This window comes from Stomoxys calcitrans, chromosome 1 (genome assembly GCF_963082655.1).
Source record: "Stomoxys calcitrans chromosome 1, idStoCalc2.1, whole genome shotgun sequence".
NCBI lineage: Eukaryota > Metazoa > Arthropoda > Insecta > Diptera > Muscidae > Stomoxys > Stomoxys calcitrans.
Window position 1 is genome coordinate 195,987,288 of NC_081552.1, and position 25,076 is coordinate 196,012,363.

Genomic DNA, 25,076 nt, shown 5'->3' on the forward strand with positions numbered 1-25,076 from the left:
AAGGTTCATTTCAGATATCCGATTGAAAACCTCTTACCGTCCTTCCAGGTTTCCTATCGTCGCTTCGATTAAACCGCGATGGTATGAGCTGCTCCCATCCTCAACCCAATCTCCCATCGGCTTAAATCTCATAGCCGCAGTGGCTGCCTCACACATAATCTGTATGTCAATGGATCGGATATCGAGAATAGTCTCCAGTGCCCTAGTAGGTGTGGTCCTCATCGCTCCCCCTATGCCACGGATTTGGACTGTACTTGGCACAATTATTGGAAGCCGTAACAGAACAGCTCAGGCAAAATATCAGACAAATCGGATAAAAATTGTGGCTTCCAGGGGCCCAAGAAGTTAAATCGGGAGATCCAAATCTGTATCCGATATGGCCCATTTGCAATCCCCAACAACCTATATCAAAACTAGGTTTCTGTGCAAAATTTCAAGTGGAGAAAATTTCAATGGAGAAAGTCGTACAAAATTGAAGCCAAACCGGTTAAAAATTGTGGCTTCCATTAGATCAAGATGTCAAATAGGGACATCGGTTTATATGGTAGCTATACCAGGTTATAGACCGATTGAGGCTTTACTTGGTACAGTTGTTGGAAATCATCACTGAGTACTATGGGCAAAATTTTAGCCAAACCGGACAAAATTTGCGCCTTCCAGGGGCCCAAGAAGCTAAATTGGGAGATCGGTTTATATGGGAGCTATATCCAAATCTGAACCGATATGGCCCATTTGCAATCTCCAACAACCTGCATCAATATTAAGTAGCTGTGAAAATATTAAGCGACCGCTATCGTGATTTCGACAGACGGACGGACGGACGGACATGCTGAGACGATCCAGAATATATATACTATATGAGGTCCGAGATCAATATTTCGAGGTGTTACAAACGGAATGACTAGATTAGTACTCCCCCATCCTATGGTGATGGGTATTAAAATGAAGAATCGTCGCCTTCGATTAATTTGATATAAAGGGCCCAACCAAAGTTTGAACTGAGAACTCTAAACCCTTTGCTATACCGATGTAATGCCGTCACACTAGCCTGAAATTTCCCAACCCCCAGTTTGGCTGTTGTACTGTATAATCGGTGGTATTTCCTTCAGCAAGACCAAAGAATCTTTGTTTCATTCTAAGACAAACTCACATACCAAAACACTTCAATTTGGTCAATTTGGAGAAAGGTGGACCATTCATAAAAGATTTATTTACCCATTGGCTTTAACTCGACCCACTTGGAATCCGTTACTATGGCCAACAAATAAAATACCTCAATGCCTATTAATGGAGAAAAAAAAACTGGGCTATAGCTTGCCACCCAGACTTATGTTTCGATGTCATTAAAAGCACTTAGACGACTGACTAATCGTACATACCTTCATCTTAATTCGAAGAGGCGTTAATAGCCTAAATAACCTACAATTATGGCTTAATGACTTCAATGACCACATCAAATCCGGACCATCTTCGGAAAAAAAACAAAACAACCATCACAAGTACTTGAACAACTGGAGAGAAGAGAAAAAATTTTAACTAAATTATGTGCGGCCTACTCCATTCATCTCATCCATCGATGCATGGCATAGCAATTAAACATTTCATGTTCTCACTTAAAAATCGTTACTAATTTGTTATAGACATTAAATACTAGCGATATATACATGGGGGGAGAGTGGAGGAGGCAACACCCCTTTCACTGCAGACACAGTGGATCAGATCAAGGCTTTTGAAAAAATTTCACAGATGGTAGAGTTTGAGTCCCCGGTGAAAATAGGGTTCTAAATTTTTTGATATCCGAAGGGGGGGGCGGACCCTCCCCCTTAACCCAATTTTCATAAACGCCAGATCTCGAAGATGCGTGCACCGATTTGAGCGAAATTTTGTATGCCACCTTATAGTACCCCCAAAAACACAGTATTGGAAAAAAAATTTGGGGTAAAATAACTTGGGGGGACGCCCCATCCCAAAACCCACCCGAACGGACATGTGTACCGATTGGGACAATATGGGTATCAAATGAAAGGTATTTAAGAGTAGAGTACGAATTTGGTATACATATTTCACTCTTAATTTTCGGGGGGTCCTCCACCCTCAAAAAAGCCCCAAGAGGACACTTTCAACGCTTTAGGCAATATGGGTATCAAATGAAAGGTATTTTAGAGTAGAGTACGAACTTGGCATTAAAATGTTACCCTAAGTGTCGGAGGCCCCCCACACCGAAAAACACCACCCAACAGGACACTAACCGCTTTGAGCAATATGGGTATCATTTGAAAGGTATATAAAAGTAAAATACAAATCTGACACCAAAATTTATTGTTTGGTGTCTAAGGGCCCTCCCCACCCCCCAAAACCCCCCAGTAGGGCAAATTTACCGATTGGGACAATATGGATATAAAATGAAAGTTATTTGAAGGTAGAGTCCAATGATGTTATAAAAATGTTTCCTTGGTGTCTGAGGCGCCTCCCTGCCTTCCAAAACCCCTAAACAGATCATATCTACCAATTGGGACAATATGGGTATCAAACGAAAGATATTTGGAAGAATTTGGTCCAAGGTGTCTAAGGGGCCTCCCCAACCCCAAAAACCTTCAAAACGGGCATAAACGTCCAACGTCACAAAATGGTCTTTGAGAGTTGACTACGAATTTGGTTTGCACAATTAGGACAGAGTCTGGAACCGGTCCATCCACTAAATACCCTTCAATAGGACGTGTAGTTCGATTGGGATAATATGGGAATTTAACGAAAGGTCTATGCCAGTATATTTCGAATATAATATTGGTATAAAGATTTAAGTATTTGGGTCACGTCCTACCGTTCCGCAGGACAGTAGATCGGCACAATAAAAGACTCAAATTAATTGCCGTTTGGTTCTCAGCGTCGAGGGAAACGACCCTCTCCTCCCAATAAATGCAACGCCAAACTGTCATGTAGGATGAACGAGAATACTCAAATGAAAGGACTGTCAGAGGGCAATCCCCCTTCCCCTATCCTACCCAAAACAAAAAGCATTAAAAAATATTATATCAATAATATGAAATAATATATGAAGGCCGATCAGGATAGAATAGGACAGAAATAAAAGGTCTTTGTTAGTAGAGTACACTTTTTATCCTCAAATTGGCATGGACACAGGAGGACCTGCGGAATGTGGCTTCCCAAGTGGACGCTTTGAATTATGATTTTGAATGTAGATAACCAATACAAAAAAAATTAATTAGTGTGAAACTAAACGAGGCCCGTAGCCTTGAATATCTTGATAGCCTCCTTCAAAATGTTTGACATTATGGACTTCAAACAAAATCGTGCTTTAGCATGATGCTGATATTACTTCATGATTCATGAACTTCATGGTCATGATTGCCTACTATGGCGATAAAAAGTAGAAAACGAATTTGATATCCAATTTTGAGGCCAAATGTTTGGAAGTCGTGTCACCCCCTGAACTCCCCCTAAACCTATGGCAATTGGGATTCGAATTAAAGAAATTTTAGAGTAGAGTACGATGCTGATATTTTTCACGGTTAGGTACGTGGGTAGCCGCCCCACTCTGCATACCCCTCAAACGTGACATATTTGTGGACTATGGCAAAAATTGGCTCAAATCTGTATCTGTTTCATGGCCAAGTGTTTCAGGGGCGCCTCACCTCATAAACTCCCCCTAAACCACACACATATACCGAATATAGCAATATGTAGCCCCTATGTGGCTTTTGGGAGTGGAGTATGAATCTCATATCCACTTTTGGGGCAAAGAGTTTGGCTGCTCCTATTCACCACCAAATCCAAGGGAATGAAGTAGATCTAACATCCAAACTTTAATGGGCGGACCCTCCCCTTATCCCATTTCCAAAAACGCCAGATCTCGGAAATGGGCGCGGCAATTTGAGCGAAATTTAGTTTGTTTATAATAACTTAAATACTTTTCAAAAACCCCATATCTCGGAGATGTAACATCCAAACTTTAATGGGCGGACCCTCCCCTTACCCTACTTTCAAAAACGCCAGATCTTGGAAATGGGTGGGGCGATTTGAGCGAAATTTTGTTTGTTTATAATAACTTAAATACAGAAATTTTTAGGGTGGGATATCTAGGGGGCCGCCCCACCTCCAAAGCCACCAGGCAAATGAAATATAAACCAATAATGACAATATGGGACTCAAATGAAAGGTATTTGAGACCAGAACCCTAAACTGATATATGGGGATCCGCCTCATCCCCAAAAACACCCCCATACCGAATATATCTATCCAGACCACAGGATTATAATACACAACTGAAAGGTATTTGGGAGTAGAGCACGAAAATGATATCCACATTGGGGCGAAATATCTGAAAGGTCGTACCAGCAGCCCAAAACATGACATATTTCCTGCCAGTGTCAGTATAAAGCTTAGATAAAATAAGAGAGTGAAAGAAGGGGCAGCGGAGCGGGCCCTGTCCAGCTAGTATCTTATATGCAAATGCAAATTTTGCCCATGAACATTCCACTAAGGAACAGGGGCAAACTTCTCACATATCAATGAGTGCAGTCCGGACTCAAGCCGAGTCCGAACGGCGTGCCGCAGTGCGACACCTCTTTGGAGAGAAGTTTTACATGGCGTAGTACCTCACAAATGTTGCCAGCATTAGAAGGGGAAAACCACCGCTGAAAATTTTGTTGTGATGGTCTCGCCAGGATTCGAACCCAGGCGTTCAGCGTCATAGGCGGACATGCTAACCTCTGCGCTACGGTGGCCTCCAAATCTTATATATAAAACTCAATTTGTGCTTGTATGTTTGTTTGTTCCGTATAGACTCAAAAACGGCTGAACCGATTACCTTGAAATTTTCACAAAATGTGTAGATTGATCTGGAAAGAAACAAAGGCTATATAATTTTTTGATATGAGGAGGGGGGCGGACCCTCCCCCTTACCCCAAAAGCACTACCCAAAAATAAAAGTGAAGCGATCGGGACAGTATGGGATTCAAATGAAAGGTATTTAAGAGTTGAAAACGAATTTCATAATAAAAGTTGGGTCCAAGTACCTAGGGGGCAGCCCCAGCCCCCTTAAAATAGGTTTATTTGACTATCATGACAATATGGGACTCAAATGAAAGGTATTCGGGAGTGGATTACGAATATGGTTGGAAAGTAGGAATAGGCTTTATAATTTATTGATAACCGAAGGGGGCGGACCCTCCCGTTGCGTGTAGTGTTTTGTTATGACTTTAGTAAGGCCCAAATCGGTCTATAACCTGATATAGCTCCCATATAAACCGATCTCCCCATTTGACTTCTTGTGCCCTTGGAAGACGCAACTTTTGTCCGATTTGGCTGAATTTTTGCACATAGTGTTCTGTTATGATTTCCAACAACTGTGTTGTGTATGGTCCACATCGGTGTATAACCTGATATAGCTCCCATATAGACCGATCTCCCGATTAGACTTCTTGAGCCCTTGGAAGACTCAATTTTTGTCCGATTTGACTGAAATTTTGCACGTAGTGTTTTATAATGACTTCCAACAACTATGTTGCGTATGGTCCACATTGGTCTATAACCTGATATAGCTCCCATATAAACCGATCTCCCCATTTGACTTCTTGAGCCCTTGGAAGACGCAATTTTTGTCAGATACGGCTGAAATTTTGCATGTAGTGTTTTATAATGACTTCCAACAACTATGTTGCGTATGGTCCACATCGGTCTATAACCTGATATACCTCTCATATAAACCGATCTCCCCATTTGACTTCTTGTGCCCTTGGAAGACGCAACTTTTGTCCGATTTGGCTGAATTTTTGCACATAGTGTTCTGTTATGATTTCCAACAACTGTGTTGTGTATGGTCCACATCGGTGTATAACCTGATATAGCTCCCATATAGACCGATCTCCCGATTAGACTTCTTGAGCCCTTGGAAGACTCAATTTTTGTCCGATTTGACTGAAATTTTGCATGTAGTTTTCTTTTATGACTTCCAACAACTGTGGCGAGTATGGTCCGAATCGGTTCATAACCTGATATAGCTCCCACTTAAACCGATCTCTCGATTTGACTTCTTGAACCCTTACAAATCGCAATTTTAGTCCAATTTGACTAAAATTTTGCGTGTAGTGTTTTGTTATGACTTTCAACAACTGTGCTTAGTTAGGTCCAAATCGGTCTATAACCTGATGCAGCTCCCATATAAATCGGTCTCGCGATCATCATTGTTCGGTCGAACTTAGCACGCTTTTACTTGTTTTTATTTAGGACGTAGTAGTTTCTCTCATTGGGGGTTATTGCATAAACGTTTTCTGTTGGATTTGGAGGTTTACCAAGAAATTTTCAGTATATCTTTTAGGTTTAAGCCACTGTCAAGAATTTTTTGCGTACATGTTTACAGGTCATGTGCCACACCGTATGATGACCTATAACATCTCGGCCAGCCAGCTTTTTTATATTTATTTTTTTGTCTCTTTTGGGTTACTACATCGTCATTGGGTTCACATCGTTTAATCTTAATGAGGTTTTTGTTGCTTTTCTTCTTCTTCTAAGGCCCTGGGCACTCCTGCCCCCCAAAAGAAAAACTGTCCAACAATACCGACACCATTACACACATTAACAATCACAACAAATGGGCCTTTTTCTGAACTTTTTTTTTCAAGTTTTTTTTTTTTTTTTTAAATAACAAAAACCAAATGAGAAATCCCACAGCAAAAAAAAAAATTAAGAAATCAAAAAGGTAAACTTATTCTTTGTTAATTTGATGTGATTAATGATCACTCGGACCGTTCCACAAACCTGGAATTGCCTTAAAACATCTTCTCTTACATACAAACAGACTTACCTGTAAACGGTTAAAGGTATCAGAGGAGAGGAAGTAAAGGCGCTGTTGTTTCATTGCGGCTATTTTTAATGTGGCGGGAAAAATGGACATTAATTAGAGACGGCTAAGATTTGGAGGGCGTTATAATTGTAATTAGTATCTAACAAACCACAACAATCATCGTGGCCAACTGCCACTGCCAGTGGCAATAGCGACGATATTAGGCAAACGCGAACTAACCATTCTTCTATGTGCCACACACACCTTGGAAGTTTATTCTATACCCAGGGGATGAGGTTGTGAGGCTAAAAACGGAAATCAGCCATTAGCATTTGGTCTTTTCAATGTGGGCACTCACACCAAATAAAAGCAGCAGACATCTTGTCTGAAGTATCATTGCCAAAGTCGATAAAAAAAAGTCTCAAAAAAACAACGATATGACAGATTTCTGTTTCTTAGTTCAACGTACTAAGATAGTTGACACTTGCCCTGGGGTTATTTGCATACCTCTTCTAAAGATGTTAAAATATAAAATTTTTGAATTTGATTGTCTTTTAGGTGTAAGTGCTTATCCTATATGCAAAGTTGCCCATGAACATTCTGTCGACTGAGGGACCTCATATTTATAGCTGAGTGCAAACGGCCTGGCATAGAGCAACCCCTCTTGTTGTTAGTAAAACCAGTAAGGAAGAGCAAAAATCGGGCGGTGCCGACTGTATAATACCCTGCACCTAACCTATAAGTACAATGTGGGGCTATATCCAATTCTAAACCAATTTTGATGGACCTCGGCAGTTGTTTTCAGATGGGTTATTAAACAATCCGCATCCCATTTTGAGCATGTGTTCAACCTATAATAACTACGATTGACAAATGACAACATTATTGCAAATTAGCCAAAATCTGACGAACATATATATGGGAGCTATATCTAAATCCGAACCGATTTCAAGCAAACTTCTCAGATATTGTGGTAGACGTCGAGCAAGGCGTTGTACAAAGTTTTGGTAAGATTGGTTAATAAATGCGCTTGCAATGGCTCTAGGAGTGAAAATCGGACGATATATATATATGAGAGCTATATCTAAATCCGAATTGATTTCTTTGAAATTCACCGGTAAAGTCAAGAGTCATAAGAAAATCCCTCCTGCCAAATTTCGAGAGAATCGGTTAACAAATGACCTTTTTATTGCATTATTACTGCAAATCGGACGAACATATATATGGGAGCTATATCTAAATCTGAACCGATTTGAAGCAAAATTCCCAGATATTGTTGTAGTCGTCCAGGAAGGCGTTTTACAAAATTTCGGGAAGATTTATCAATAAATTCGCTTGCAATGGCTCTAGAAGTGAAAATCGGCCGATATATATATATGAGAGCTATATCTAAATCTGAACCGATTTTAAGCAAACTTTTCAGATATTGTGGTAGTCGTCCAGCAAGGCGTTGTACAAAGTTTTGGTAAGATTGGTTAATAAATGCGCTTGCAATGGCTCTAGGAGTGAAAATCGGACGATATATATATATGAGAGCTATATCTAAATCCGAATTGATTTCTTTGAAACTCACCGGTAAAGTCAAGAGTCATAAGAAAATCCCTCCTGCCAAATTTCGAGAGAATCGGTTAAAAATTGACCTTTTTATTGCATTATTACTGTAAATCGGACGAATATATATATGGGAGCTATATCTAAATCTGAGCCGATTTCAAGCAAACTTCTCAGATATTGTTGTAGTCGTCCAGGAAGGCGTTGTACAAAATTTCAGGAAGATTTATCAATAAATTCGCTTGCAATGGCTCTAGGAGTGAAAATCGGGCTATATATATGAGAGCTATATCTAAATCTGAACCGATTTCCATGAAATTCACCATTATTGTCAAGAGTCCTTTCTGCCAAATTTCGAGAGAATCGGTTAACAAATGACCTTTTTTATGACATTAATACTGCAAATCGGACGAACATATATATGGGAGCTATATCCAAATGTGATCAGATTTTTCCCAATTTCAATAGGCTTCGTCTCTAGGCCGAAAAACATGCCTGTACCAAATTTGAAGAATGAAAATTGCGACCTGTAGTTTTTACACAAATTAACATGGACAGACAGACAGACAGACGGACGGACATAACTAAATCGAATCAGAAAGTGATTCTGAGTCAATAGATATACTATGTGTCTATGGGTCTATCTCTATTCCTTTTGAGTGTTACAAACAAATGCACTAAGTTATAATACCCTGTACCACAGTAGTGGTGTAAGGTATAAACACAAAAATATTTGATGTAGCAACTGAAAATCTGCTAAAAATGGAACAGCAGTATTTTTATACCCTCCACCATAGGATGGGGGTATACCAATTTCGTCAGTCTGGTTGTAACACCTTGAAATATTCATCTAAGACCCCATAAAGTATGTATATTCTTGATCGTCATGACATTTTAAGTCGATCAAGCCATGTCCGTTCGTCTGTCTGTCGAAAGCACGCTAACTCTCGAAGGAATAAAGCTAGGCGCTTGAAATTTTGCACAAATACTTTTACTAATGTAGGTCGGTTGGAATTGTAAATGGGCCGAATTGGTCCAAGTTTTGATATAGCTGCCAAATAAACCGATCTTGGGTTTTGACTTCTAGAGCCTCTAGAGGTCATAAATTGTAGCGTGTCACCCTATGTCTGATTGGAGTAGAGCGACATCTGGTTTTGAACAGTCACGTTTTTATGGCAACTAGGGAATACAACCCTGCGCTACCACCATATGTTACCTCCACATACAAATGTGACCACTACAACGACACTTCAAAGAAACATATGATTTTTGTTTTTGCTATTTTGGAAAAGCAATTTTCATGATGGTTCCTCGGTGGACATGATGGCTTGGGGGAACCATGATGGTCAGTATGTGGAGGATGACAAGTTCTTTTTCGATTGGACCTTGGCAGCAGACGGAGGTGGAGCCATCAGTAAATATAAAAAAGAATTAAACACAAGTGAATTAGCAAAAGAAAATTTAATGTGTTTATTGAGCGGTGTCACAGAATAAACAAAGTGGTGAAAACTAAAGGAATAATTTAAAACAAATGTAAAGTTTTAGTGAACATCTTAAAGCTATAGAAAAAGTTACAAATATAAGGCAAAATTCTAAAAACCGTATATATGTATATATATATATATATATTTATGAAAATTTTACAATGATTTAAAATAACTTGAAAAATAAAAGAATAAAAGAAATCGGAAAGCTTAAAGCTTAAAGAAAGTAAAGCTGTAAAAAACACTGAAAAGAAATAGAAAAGAAATCAAATCATATAATGTGTAATGGTATTTTCTGTATTAGAGAAATAAAATTTCCAAGTTTATGATGACATGAGAAACAGCACGTTATTTGGCTAGGACTCGCCGGTATGGGTAGGGTTCTTTTTCTCATTCTCATCTAAAGGACCATTTACAGGAAAAATTTAAACGTGCAACCTAAAAGCGGACGGACTTTTGACCACTGAAACTAAAAACAAACAAAAATAGGGTCGTAGCATTGCTTGAGATCATCCGGTGTTACAGATCTCTAAGCCCACTCACACCAATGTTCCTTGACTCCATAATATCTTTTAAAGGAACCCCGAAAATTCTATCCCTTATGGCTCTCTTTAGATTTCAATAAGTTTTCTACTCCATTTTAATACTTAGATGTTCGTAATAGTTTATTTTAAACAACAATCATATTCGTAGGAAAAATGTATATGCTTATACCATGGTTTATATAAAGAAAAATAGATCAGGTAAAAATATGAAAAAGTGAAAAAAATAACAACAAAAAAATATAGTAACGAAAATTATAAAGCTAATGGCCGTAAATAATTATTTCGAAATTCAAAACCACAATTCGTACTTAATTTAATCATATGTCTTACATACTAGGACTTACCCATTCACTAAGCGCTGCATAGGCCTCTGCAATCACCAACGATGAATGGAAACTTAGTTTAATAAATATAAATGGTAATGGGTGTATACTACGAAATAAATATATAGACCAACAATCAAATAAAAAAAAATTATGGACAAAAAAATGTCGTCAAATTACAACAAGATTTACAAATGGTAACAAATTATTTCTTAATTATTTGATAATTAAAGGAAATTAATTAGAAAAATTAAGAATAAAAAATATGGATGAAAGTTGAGTAATAACACGATACAACACACGTGGGGTGGAATAACCCAAACGTGTACAAGACAAAAATGTAAACGATCAATTGCTTCGCTTTCAACTTTGCTTTTCGGCACAAAGTTTGTAGCACATCTAAATCCCAAAAATGTCAAGGTGGTTGATATCAATTTTACCGGGAGTATTTAGAGTTGATGGCATGAAATTACAAAGGGGGTCAATCAAAGGCCCATCATGCCTCAAATCTACATGAGAAATTAAAATAGTCATTATCACAACCACAAACAGATTTTAATTCGCATTAAATACCTTTCTCAGTGTACTAGCTGGACAAATAAAAAAAATCTCACAAAAATCCAAGAATTCATAAAACCCACTGGGTAGACCTCAATAGAAAAATTGCTCAATCGCAAATATTATTCCGCCTTGATTTGAAATAAATGTGACTAGACACCGATCTAGACCGTTACTCGGAGTAAACTTCTCCCTCCTTTTGTCTATTAGCAAACAATTTACGTATGTCCGTCACACAACCTTTTAACTCAAAACCACTTTGATAAATAATTGTATGATTAAGCCTTGAGTTTCATCACCAGTCTCGTTCCCTTAACAGAAACTCTTCTTTAATTGTCATTAATAGTCTTTAATAAAAACGCAAGAAGAAAGAGAAGTGAAAAGGAAAAAAAACAAGAGGAATGTTATAGAAATGAATCTTGTCTTAAATATCAGCCTATCATTCGCATTAGACTACTCCCACTCCCCATTCATCAAAGCATACACAAGAGACTAAAGAAAGGGGAAGGAATGGTGTAATGAACAGGTGAGTAAGCTTTTGGGGTACTCCGATTTAGTGGGCCACGGGAGTACCATGGTTTGGGGAGGGTTAGGCCGAGGCATGCCATGGAAGACCGGCATGCCAGCGAACCGATAAAGACATTTTTCCTGTGTGTTTAATTTCAAGTGTTTACGTACCCGCTGTATTTGTCCATCCACAAGCTGGTTGATTTTAGTTTTTTTTGTCCCTCCTTTTTGGCAATAGGTGTTGGCAAAGAACCGCGCCCCATCCACTGAGCCACAGCCGGAGCTCAAACGCCAGCAGCCAGCGCCCGCCAGCATCAATTGCCACTCCAGAGAAAAGGTGGAGCGACCTCCTATGGGGGTACGTGACAAAATCTCGTCCGATTTGACCTAAAATTTGCACATGGTGTTTTGGTATCACTTTCAATAACTGTGCTAAGTATGGTTCAGGTCGGACCATGTTTTGATATAGCTGCCATATAAACCGATCTTGGATCTTGACTTCTTGAGCCGCTAGAGGGCGCAATTCTTATCCGATTTGGCTGAAATTTTACATGAGGGGTTTTGTTATGACTTCCAATAATTGTGCTTAATATGGCGCCAATCGGTACTTTACCTGATATAGCTGCCATATAAACCGATCTGGGATCTTGACTTCTTAAACCTCTAGAGGGCGCAATTCTCGTCCGATTTGACTGAAATTTTGCACGTAGTGTTCTGGTGTCACTTCCAATAACTGTGCTGAGTATGATTCAAATCGGTTCATAACTTAGTATAGCTGCCATATAAAGCGATCTTGGATCTTGACTCCTTGAGCCGCTAGAGGGAGCAATTCTCATCCGATTTGGCTGAAATTTTACATGAGGTGTTTTGTTATGTCTTTCAACAACTGTCCTTAGTATGGCGCAAATCGATATATAACCTAATATAGCTGCCATATAAACCGATCTGGGATCTTGACTTCTTTAACCTTTAGAGGGCGCAATTCTCATCAGATTTGGCAGAAATTTTGTACAACGACTTCTCCCATGACCTTCAACACACTTGTCCAATATGGTCTCAATCGATTTATAGCTTGATACAGCTCCCATATTAACCGATCTCCCGATTTTGCTTCTTGAGCCCCTACAAGGCGCAATTCTTATCCGAATGGACTGAAATATCCATATCCGATCCTATAAAGTATATATATTTTTGATCAGCGTAAAAATCTAAGACGATCTAGCCATGTCCGTCTGTCTGTTGTAATCACGCTACAGTCTTTAAAAATAGAGATATTGAGCTGAAACTTTGCACAGTTTCTTTTTTTTTTGTCCATAAGCAGGTTAAGTTCGAAGATGGGCTTTATCGGACTATATTTTGATATAGCCCCCATATAGACCGATCCGCCGATTTAGGGTCTTAGGCCCATAAAAGCCACATTCATTACAGATTTTGCTGAAATTTGGGACAGTGAGTTGTGTTAGGCACTTTGACATACCTCTTCAATTTGGCCCAAATCGGTCCATATTTGCATATAGCTGCCATATAGACCGATATCTCGATTTAGGGTCTTAGGCCCATAAAAGCCACATTTATTATCCGATTTTGCTGAAATTTGGGACAGTGAATTGCGTTAGGCCCTTTGATATCCTTCTGTAATTTGGCCCACATCGAAACAGATTTGGATATAGCTGTCATATAGACCGATCTCTCGATTTAGGGTCTTAGGCCCATAAAAGCCACATTTATAATCCGATTTTGCAAAAATTTGGGACAGTGAGTTGTGTTAGCCCCTTCGACATCTTTCTGCAATTTGACCCAGATCGGTACAGATTTGGATATAGCTGACATATAGACCGATCCGCCGATTTAAGGTCTTGGGCCCATTAAAGCCACATTTATTATCCGATTTTGCTGAATTTTGGGACAGTGAGTTGTGTTAGGCCCTTTGCCATCCCTCTTCAATTTGGCCCAAATCGGTCCATATTTGGATATAGCTGCCATATAGACCGATATCTCGATTTAGGGTCTTAGGCCCATAAAAGCCACATTTATTACAAATTTTACTGAAATTTGGGACAGTTAGTTTTGTAAGACCCTTCGACATCTTTCTGCAACTTGGCCCAAATCGGTCCAGATTTGGATATAGCTGCCATATAGACCGATCCGCCGATTTAAGGTCTTGGGCCCATTAAAGCCACATTTATTATCCGATTTTGCTGAATTTTGGGACAGTGAGTTGTGTTAGCCCCTTTGACATTTTTCTGCAATTTGACCCAGATCGGTACAGATTTGAATATAGCTGTCATATAAACCGATCTCTCGATTTAGGGTCTTAGGCCCATAAAAGCCACATTTATTATCCGATTTTGCTGAATTTTGGGACAGTGAGTTATGTTGAGCCCTTCACCATTCTGTTTTAATTTGGCCCAGATCGGTACAGATTTGGACAAAGCTGCCATGTAGACCGATTTCTCGATTTAAGGTTATGGGCCCATAAAATGCGCCCATTGTCCCAAAAAATTTGGGACAATGAGTTAAGATAAGCCCCTTGACATACTTTTGTAACTACTAACAGATCGGTCCAGATTTGGATATAGCTCCCATATAGACCGATCTCTCGATTTAAGGTTTTGGGTCCATAAAAGGCGCATTTATTATCTGATTTTGCTGAAATTTGGGACAGTGAGTTGTGCTAGCCTCTTCGACATCTTTCTGCAATTTGACCCAGATCGGTACAGATTTGGATATAGCTGCCATATAGACCGATCTCTCGATTTAAGGTTTTGGGCCCATAAAACCCACATTTATTAACCAATTTTGCTGAAATTTGGGAGGGTGAGTTGTGTTAGGCAACTTGACCCAAATCGGTCCAGATTTGGATATAGCTGCCATATAGACCGATATCTCGATTTAAAGTCTTGGCCCCATAAAAGGCGCATTTTTAATGCGATTTAACTGAAAATGGACACAGTGACTTATGTTAGGCCTTTCGACCCGGCCGGGCTGAATTTAAGACCTTTTTACTGGTTATGTTTGACTTGACAAATGCCATCCATGGTGAAATACATACCAATTGTGCGAGTTATCCAAATCAGATCAGATCAAATCAAAGCGAATCAAAGTCAAAGCAGATTTAAATTCAAAGGCTATGAGGGTTTGAGTAATTCAAATATGTTTGAATTTCTCACTAAGAAGAGGAAGAAGGCCGTCTCTCCAAATAGTTGTGGTGAGCTTGAGTATATCTCTGTGTGTGTGTGTGTGTTAATTTCTAATGTATGCGTTGTGTCTTAGTGGCCCAGGAGTTAAGTGAGTAATCGGCAGTGGCACGAGAGTCAGTCTCTCTCTCACTCTCGTTCGCTTTCTCTCATCTAACGGCACAGCCTAGAGGTTGTACACTTGCGCGTTAGTGTATTACAGTGTGTGTCATGTATGTGTAGGTGTGTGTGTGTGCCTGTGCTTGCGGAGTAGGAGAAGAGAGTAAATGAGCTTAACTTGAAGAGATTGCCACAGCTTATTCTACGACTTGCGGCTAGCGAGGAATTGAGAAAACGATTATGCTTTGTATATAAGATGTATATGTATATAAGATTCGGCCTAGCAAGCCTTTACTTGTTCAACATAAACAACTCCCAGCACAATTCTTAGGGGGTCAGAACAATGTTCGTTTGTTTAAGAAATAAAACTACATTCAGTTATTGTCTTTTTATTTGCAAATAGTGAAACACTAACATTCAAAGTAATAGAGTTTAAGTTAATTTGTTTTTTTTTTTTTTGTTTTATTGCAAACATTAATAAGGAAAATAAATGCTACGAATACAAACAGTATGCAAATGTTTTAACGAACTTTAAACTGTATGAGGAGGAGTATTTTGATTGTTTTTTTTTTCTTTGTTGCAGCTTTTTTTCCCCTTTGCTATGGACAAATATTGATTTTAGCCATTGCCTGCGGGTGTTATTAATTTAAAGCGAGTATATATAGCGAGTTTTTAGTTTATTTTGGTGTTATTTTATTTAATTGGTTTATTTGTTCGGCCGTATTTAAATTTATTAAATAAGCACATTAAAAATAATGCGCATTTATACATGTGTATGTATATACAATACATACAAGTACATATATATATAGGTTAGAGCAATTTTGTATATTCTGGGCATTATGTATGTAAATTGTATAAATTTCTCTCTTCCTCTCTCAGTTCGCTTTATAAACAAATATTGAATAGAGTTTAGTTGTTATTTGTTATTATTTGTTTTTTTATTATTATTATTATTTATTTTTGCATATTGGGAAGCAATAGCAAATGCATACGTTATGGGAAATGTTTTGTTCTCTAGGTTCCGTTAACAGAGGAGGGTGTTTTTATTTATTTTAATTAAGGAAAGTGTTTATAACATTGATTCATTTTTAATTACAGTTTAGTGTTGTTTGTTTGAGTGTTTTTTTTTTATATGCGAGGATGTTGGTTGCTTGTGATGACGCATTTACGCACAATAAATTTTATTATCAAATGTCCCTAAAAAGTTGCATAGATCCTGAAAATGAAACCTTAAAATGGGGTCAAGAGATCTATGTAAGGATCTTACATAGATCCTTAAGATCCTGAAAATGAAACCTAAAAACGAGGGTCAAGAGCATTTCTAACTACTGTCTCATTTTCTGTTGCTTTACCAAATAGTTTTGTTCTTTTGCTCCTCCACGGAAAACTTAACAAGCTATAAAAATTAAACATAATTGGATTTTGTTTTTTGCTTCTTTACAGCTGACTGCCAACCCTGTTAACGGCTGCATTAATGGCCTCTGCCACATAATTCACATTGTTCTCATTCAGACCACACATATTGATGCGACCAGTTTTCAGAAGATAAATGTGGTATTCATCGATCAAAATGCGCACTTGCTTTTCTGTAAATTGAGAAAATTGGTTGGTTGTTCTTAGTTAAGAGGAGAGATATGTAAAACTTACCATTGAGTCCGGTATAGGAGAACATGCCTATTTGCTGGGTAATATGATTCCAAGTACCCGGAGTCTTCAATTCCTCCAAGCGGCTTCTTAAGGCTTGGCGCATTTTAATAATTCTTCCGGACATTGTTTTGATGCAATCCATCCTGAAAGAAAAGAAACACAAAATGAATCCACTATACACTCAATCTGGAGGGGGTGTTAAATTCCACGTCAAAGTGAGGGTTCAGCAGAACAAAACACCAAAAGGGTCAATCCCATGGCAGCCGGTTGTACACACCGGATTGACCCGATGGAATCCTCATCGGCAAGGGCTGCCGCCTCAGTGTACTTGTTCGTTTTTTTCTCGTCATGGGAGAGGCACATTCCGGAGTGCCTTCTGCGCAAGCTTCTGCTCCGTGCCGGGATTGAAAAGAACCCCGTACCCTGGTTCTGTTCGGTTTTCCAGAACCGCCTTCATCATCGGTAGGTGTAGGTGAGGTGTAACCGGTGCATGGAGTGGATACATTTCCGATTTCGCTCTGGCCTCACTTCACTACGGGAGTATAGTCATACTGGCTATGTCGCAAGGTGCTGTGCGAACATAGCCAGCAGTGGTTCACAAGCGTCGTCGTCGTCGGCTTCTGCGTCCTCGTCGTCGGACTATGTGAGCCCCCAACCTCTCTAGTGCGGCATCCCATCGTTCTTGCAGTTAAACTGCAACGGACTCTGTGGCAAGAACGATGAGATTGTGGATTTCATTAATCGGAGAGATATATTGTTCGCAGCGATCCAGGAGACAAAGCTGACCAACATCTGCAGCTTGCACAGTTGTCACGGTTACAATGTGCTACGTAACGATCGCTCAAGGAATGGAGGTGGGGGATTGGCCTTCGTGATACACCATTCTGTGCAATATAGACCAATCTCGCCTGCGCATGGCGCTAGTGACCCCTACATGGAATACATGAGGATAGCAGTCAGTTCCGGTACTGCCGAGATAGAGATATACAACGTGTATATACCGCCGGTTGGTAGCTGTGTCCCGATTAATGGCCAGGCTTACAACCCCGACATAAGTGGGTTGCTATCTGGCCATAATCGTCTGGTTCTAGGGGACTTTAATGCGCATCACAGCATTCTCCCCTAGGTAACGACCAGCATGGCATAGCTTTGGCAGAGCAGATTGAAGGCTCCACGTTTTGCACGGTGAATAAGGATGCCCCCACTAGGATTACGAGGAGGTGCAGCAGCTCGCCAGACATTTCCATTGCATCCCCTGATCTCCTGAGTGACGTCTCCTGGCAAGCCGTCATTTATGTGGGGTCAGACCACCTCCCCATAATTTTCACCATCGGCCTCTGGGCACCGGACTTTTATCCCGTCCGCTTTATACCAGCCGGTCGAATACCCCAAGTGCGGAATTTGTGGCTGGAACACTTGGAGCAATGTAACTTAGGCACCGGTTTAGGCAAACTGTGGTCTACTGTTAAGTCACTCTCGAACCACGATAGACGGGATGACACAACCTCGGTCACTTTTGGCGAAGTAACCATGACTGATGCTAGGAGATGCGCCAGGTTGTTCAACTGACAATTTATTGTGCATCCCGAGAGTGACAGGGCAAGTTAGGAATATGATCCGTGGCGCCAAATCATCCAAGGCGTTGGGCCCCGACGGAATCTCTATATTGATGGTGAAGAATCTGGATTTTCCTGGAGTTGAGTACCTTGCTATTGTCCTCAACCTGTCTTTTCCCGAAAGAAAGCACCCGAGTTTGGGGGAGTCGTACAGACTGATCTCCCTTCTGTCACTAGTAGGCAGTCGAACAGACCGATATCCCTGCTCTCACCTTGAGGCATTACTCCCCCCGAGCCTCGTAGCAGAATTTCCATTCGCCGAGCATTAACATGGATTTCGAAAACTGCATAGCACAACAACTGCTTTGCATGCCATCACCGCACACATTTGCCGTGGCTTCAATCAGCCCAGGTCATGTGATAGGACGGTCCTCGTGGCACTGGACCTATCGAAGGCATTCGACACGGTCAGCAATGCCAAACTATTTGAGGCCAGGCAGGCCTGAAACGCTGGGTCGCGAATTATCTGTGTGGTCGCCAGTCATTTGTGGAATTTGGGGATAAGAAGTCGAAGCAGCGTAGAGTAAAACAGGCAGTTCCCCAAGGTGGGGGTTTACCTATCCTCCATTCCATCCCTTCAGACGGCATAGAGATCTTATCATATGCGGACGATTGTTCGATCTGCGATAGGTTGAACGTCTACCTCAACGAACTGGCCTCAAATATCGCGGCAAGATATCTGCCGCCAAACCTTCAGCCACATTGTTCACTACAAATACGCGTGAGGTGAATACTGAGCTGACTATGATGGTCGATGGAGAAATGATTCCGACCATCAAGTGTTCAAAATACTTGGTGTCACATTTGACAGCTCTTACACATTCTCCCTACATGCCACCGCAATTTGCGCTAAACTCAAAAATAGAAACAAGGTCCTCAAGTCACTTGCTGGCAGCACTTGGGGTGCAGACAAAGAGACCTTGATGACCACGTACAAAGCAATTGGCCGATCTGTGGTAAGTTATGCAGCGCCAATGTGGTCTCATCAACTTTGTGACACGCAGTGGAATAAAATTCAGATCTGTCATAATGCCGATCTTCGAACTGCGATGGGCTGTCTCCTCAGTTCTCATGTGGACCATCTCCATCAGAAGACAAAGATCCTACCAGTGCGAAGACATAACTACATGCTGTCTAAGCAATACCTTTTGGGCTGTTATCGCAGAGACCATCCAAATCATCATCATGTGGATAGATATCCACCGCTCAGAAGCCTTAAGGTAGATCTACATGATCTAGAGCGTGAGGCTCAGCGCTATAAAAGAGAACCTCTAGATCAAGCGGCCTATCAAGCAGGTCTAGACAACATTCATGCAGACACGGTAACAGATGCGGTAAATGGCTACCGGGTGAATGTAGTCCTTGGAAAACGACCACCTCCCATTGCACCTGAAGATATTGACCTCCCCCGGCAAACCAGAGTAGTTCTGGCTCAAGTACGTTCCGCCAGATGCAGCCGCCTCAACTCCTACAGAGCAAGGATTGATGCCGACGTGCAAGATGTATGTCCCGATTGTAACCAGGGACCGCACGATACACGTCACCTGTTTAACTGCCCGGCCAGACCCACTCGACTCAGACCCAGATCCCTGTGGACGCACCCCATCTTAGTCGCAGAGTTCCTGGGTCTTGACACTCAACAGAATCAACCAGACGAAAGATAGATCACAATAAACTGCTACAACAACAACAATTTTCTTGAATAAATCTGCAATAAATACAAACTTACCATTCTTTTCTCAAGTCGGCATTATTCAAAACAGTGGAAACAATACGGCTACCATAGGCTGGAGGGTTGGAGTACATACCACGTATCAACAGGGTAAATTGGCTCTGAACAGCTGCTTTGTGTTCGGTAGTATTGCAAACAATTGTCAGATTACCCACACGCTCACAGTACAAACCGAAATTTTTAGCAAACGATTGGGAGCAGAAAATTTCAAAGCCACGCTTTACAAAATAACGCACAGCCCAAGCATCATAATCGGGATCACCACTGGCAAAGCCCTGATAGGCTGAGTCAAAGAAGGGGAACAATTTTTTGCGTTCCATCAAATCGGCTATTTTCACCCATTGTTCCTGTGTGGGATCACAGCCGGTGGGATTGTGGGCACAAGCATGCAAAATAATGACCCCACCAGCAGGAGCCTTTTCTAGATCTTCCAACATACCATCAATGTCAAGCACCCGTTTGCTCTGCTCCCAATAACGATAGGTATTGGCATGCTCAAAGCCAGAATCCATAAAGACTTTGTGATGATTCTCCCATGTTGGGTCGGAATAATAGAATACTTTACGATTCATTTGACGGCGCAAGAACTCAGCACCAACACGCAATGCACCAGTACCCGATAGAGTTTGAACACCAAAGGCCTAGAAATTGAACAAAACAATGATTATTTCGGTGTTAGTTAAATTAGTAAAAAAAAAGCATCGAGATCTAATATGGTTAGGTTGGGTCGAAAAGAGGGTGCGAATGTTATCCGCCCCCTGCCACTATGGACATACACCTAAGTCAGTATCCTAGTTAGGTTTTATTTTAAATGAGATGGGCAAATTTTTCTTCAAACTAACTGAACTCTACACTTCATGCCTCTCAACGTTGCGCCTAGATAATATACCGTAATAATTCCCCTGAGGTTACGGAAACTATCTTCTTCAGATTTTACATATTCTATAAGAACTGTATCACTACACCCGATGGAGACTCTAAGGTCACATGCAAATTGCAAATTTTGCCCATGAACATTCCACTAAGGAACGGGGGCAAAATTCTCACATATCAATGAGTGCAGTTCGATTCAAGTTTAAGCTCAATGATAAGGGGCCTCCTTTTTGTAGCCGAGTCCGAACGGCGTGCCACAGTGCGACATCTCTTTGGAGGGAAGTTTTACATGTCATAGTACCTCACAAATGTTGTCAGCATTACGAGGGGAAAACCACCGCAGACAATTTGTTTTCTGATGGTCTCGCCAGGATTTGAACCCAGGCGTTCAGCGTCATAGGCGGATATGCTAACCTCTGCGCTACGTTGGCCTCCCTAAGGTCATATCAGGAGCGACGCAAATGCTCCATACTGTAATCGAACATCTGGAATGCCAGTTCTGATGTCATACTGTGGAGGTCTGGACATAGATGTCAGACGGAACCTTTCTAATAGCATATCCAGGCGAAATAGCTGCTGCCATCACGACAAGGGAAGCGGAAGGGTTAGACCACAAACTATGATACACGATGGTAAGACCAAGGGACTGCCTAGACTCTCAAGGTTTACAACTAGCGATGCACAAAAACTTGGCCTTGCTTACAAGAAGGAATAACCCAGCGGACATGCGTGACGATATTCGACTAGATACAAAGATCACTTAAGCAGGAGCCTCACAGCTCCACACAGGCTGGAATAGTATGGTCCGATCTGTGCGGTGACGAAAAGCTTAGCTGCGAGCTACAGATTACGGATAGTGGAATGCTCTACAAGGAGAAGCTGCATCGGCAGTCGCAGACAATCAACGGTATCATGCGGAAAGTCTCAGTGAGAGTTCGGGCGGCACCGGCTCTTGTACAAATACCGAGTACCTGTGATGCTCGATATGACAAGGCGAGTTATTGGCGCCTTTATATAACCAATAGCCACCCTGTTCCCGCGGCGGACCGGAACGAGCTTACTCACATACAGGAGCTTGACGAGAATCCCCACCTCCACATGAGAATGTGACTACAACAACAACATCACTTAAGCAAACCAAATTCAGCAGCCGAAAACAAAAACCGCAAAGTTGATAGCATCCTCCAGGTTAATAGCATCCTCCTATATGGGAAAAAAATATGTGGTCAGACATGGCAGACGAAATCCCTATTCTCCTTAAGGGTAATATCATCATAACGGTCTTTGCTGGAACCCACAACCCTCGTCGTAGCTTAAGTCGTCCCAGGTTATAAGGTTAGAGAGAGGGCTAAGTTCTATACCACAAAATGCAACCCCCATATAGGAGAGAGGTAGGTTGTCACGTATCATATACGGACAATAGGGGAAGAGAACATTGGAACATGGCAACAATGGTGGCTGAATGAAAGTCGGTGACCACTCATTGCCGATCTATGGATGTGGAAGATGAGAAAATATTTTGCAAGCCCTCGTCGTAGCTGAAGTCATCCCATGTTCTAAGGTTATAGAGAGGGCTAAGTTGTTCTATACCACGAAATGCAATCCCCATATACGAACAATGGGGAAAGAGAATATCGGGACATGGCAACAATGGAGGCTGAATAAAAGTCGGTTACGACTCATCGCCGATATATAGATGTGGAAAATGGGAAAACATTTTGCAAGCAACATGTCTAATTCAAAGAGCGTCCAATGAAAACAGCCCTGCACGATGTTCTGCTTAAAGTAGGAGAATCTTTTGATACCAACCAATACTCGCTAGGAGATGCGTATTACCATCGAGAGGACTAAAGACAAATGAGAGGTACCTTAGACCGCTACCAGGTGGACCACACGTACACTGAGGCGTGCCGACGTGCAATACGTATGTCCCAATTGTAACCAGGGACCACATGATATAGTTCAACTGTTTAACTGCCCAGCCAGACCCACTCGTAATTGAGCCAGATTTACTCTGCTTTGCCGGGGGAGGTCAATTTCTTCAGGTGCAATGGCGGGCGGTCGTTCTCCAAGGACTACATTCACCCGGTAGCCATTTACCGCATCTGCTACCGTGTCTTCATAAATGTGGTCTAGACCTGCTTGATGTGCCGCTTGAACCTCCCACTCTAGATCATATAGATCTACCTTAAGGCTTCTGGACAGTGGATATCTATCCACAAGATGATGATTTGGATGGTCTCTGCGATAACAGCCCAAAAGGTATTGCTTAGACAGCATATACTGGAGAGGGTTACATGAGAACTGAGGAGACAGCCCGTCACAGTCACAAAGCTTACGCCCACTGCGTGTCAGAAAGCTTACGAGACTACACTGACGCTGCATAACTTACCACAGACCGTCCAATTGTACGTGGTCAACAAGGTCTCTTTGTCTGCACCCCAAGTGCTGCCAGCAAGTGACTTGAGAACCTTGTTTCTACTTTTGACTTTAGCGCAAATTGCTGTGGCATGTGGGGAGAATGCGTAAGTATTTTGGGACACTTGATAGTCGGAATCATTTCTCCATCGACCATCATAGTCAGCTCAGTATTCACCTCACGCATAGTTGTAACAATGTGGCTGAAGATTTGGTGGCAGATATCTTCAGATTTCTTGCAGCGAAATATGAGGCCAGTTCGTTGAGGTTGATGTTCAACCAATCGCAGATGTCAACAATGGTGGCCTGATGCCACGATGGTACAATCGTCTGCATACGATACGATCTCTATGCCGTCTGGAGGGAGTGGAATGGAGGATAGGTAGAGATTAAACAGTGCCACAGATATCACCCCACATTGGGGAACTCTCTGTCTCACTCTACGCTGCCTTGACTTCGTATCCCTAAATTCCACAAATGACTGGCGACCACACAGATAATTCGAGACCCAGCGTTTCAGGCCTGGCTGGAGGGCCGTGTTAGCGATGTCCTTAAATAATTTGGCATGACTGATCGCGTTGAATGCCTTCGATAGGTCCAGTGCCACGAGGACCCTCCTATCACATGAACTGGGCTGATTGAAGCCACGGCAAATGTATGCGGTGATGGCATGCAAAGCAGTTGTTGTGCTATACAGTCTTCGAAATCCATGTTAATGCTCGGCGAATGGAAATTCTGCTACGAGGCTCGGGAGGAGTAATGCCTCAGGCGTCTTTGCTACTGGTGAGAGATGGGAGATCGGGCTGTACGACTCCCCCACACTCATGTCCTTTCCAGATTTCAATAGCGGGATCACTCTGCCCATTTTCCAAACATTGGGAACTATAAAAGTGTTCAAAGACAGGTTGAGGACAGTAGTCAGGTACTCTACTACAGGTAAATCCAGATTCTTCAACATCAATGTAGAGATTCCGTCGGGGCCCAACGCCTTGGATGATTTGGCGCCACGGATGGCATTCGTAACTTCGCCCCCTGTAAATTGTGTTGGCAGTTCATCGACTCAGAGACCACGAATACGGCGAATGGCTCTCCTCCTAGCCCTTTCACTCTCGGGATGCACAATAAATTAATGGTTGAACAAGCTGGTGCATCTCTTCGGATAAGTCACAGTTACGTCGCCAAAAGTGGCTGACGTCCAGTCATCCCGTTTACCGGGGTTCGAGAGTGGCTTAACAGTTGACCAAAGTTTGCCTTAACCGGTACCTATGTTCGTTGTCTACCTGTTTATTCCAGATTCAGCTCGCTGATTCTGGGGTTAGTGGGGTCCATACAACGAATCCCATCACGCTCATCAGCGAGTACCACTGCCTGCGCCGAGAAATTGGGCCGCACTTGGGATATTTGACCGGCTGGTAAAAGCGAGCAACTGATGTCTCGGAATTTTCTCTCGGCAATTAGCACATCCGAGTGGGGGGTGGCAGTTCACTTAAGCGGCGATTGAAGTGGTACTCTCCATATCCAAATCTGGACTAATCTAAACCAAATTGGAGAAAGATGTCGAAGAGCCAAACACAACTCACTGTCCCAATTTTCGGTGCCATTGAACAATAAATGCACTCAAAACCTTAAATCTAGAGATCGGTCTATATGGCAGCTATATCAGCAGTTCACTGAAGCGCCGATTGGTATACTCTCTATATCCAAATCTGGACCGATCTGAG

The 25,076-nt window shown here is 41.5% G+C and overlaps 1 protein-coding gene across 1 annotated transcript in view; it reads right to left on the reverse strand.

Moving 5' to 3' along the window:
* Positions 1-16,088: 16,088 nt before the first annotated feature.
* Positions 16,089-25,076, reverse strand: part of LOC106092412 (aspartate aminotransferase, cytoplasmic) — a 78,444-nt gene continuing 69,456 nt past the window's right edge. Inside the window, exons 4-6 of the mRNA XM_013259271.2 lie at positions 20,062-20,705; positions 16,717-16,859; positions 16,089-16,655 (exon numbers count right to left, since the gene is read on the reverse strand). Coding sequence (XP_013114725.2) covers positions 16,507-16,655; positions 16,717-16,859; positions 20,062-20,705 — 936 coding nt within the window. The 3' untranslated portion in view covers positions 16,089-16,506. The remainder of the gene's footprint in view (positions 16,656-16,716; positions 16,860-20,061; positions 20,706-25,076) is intronic.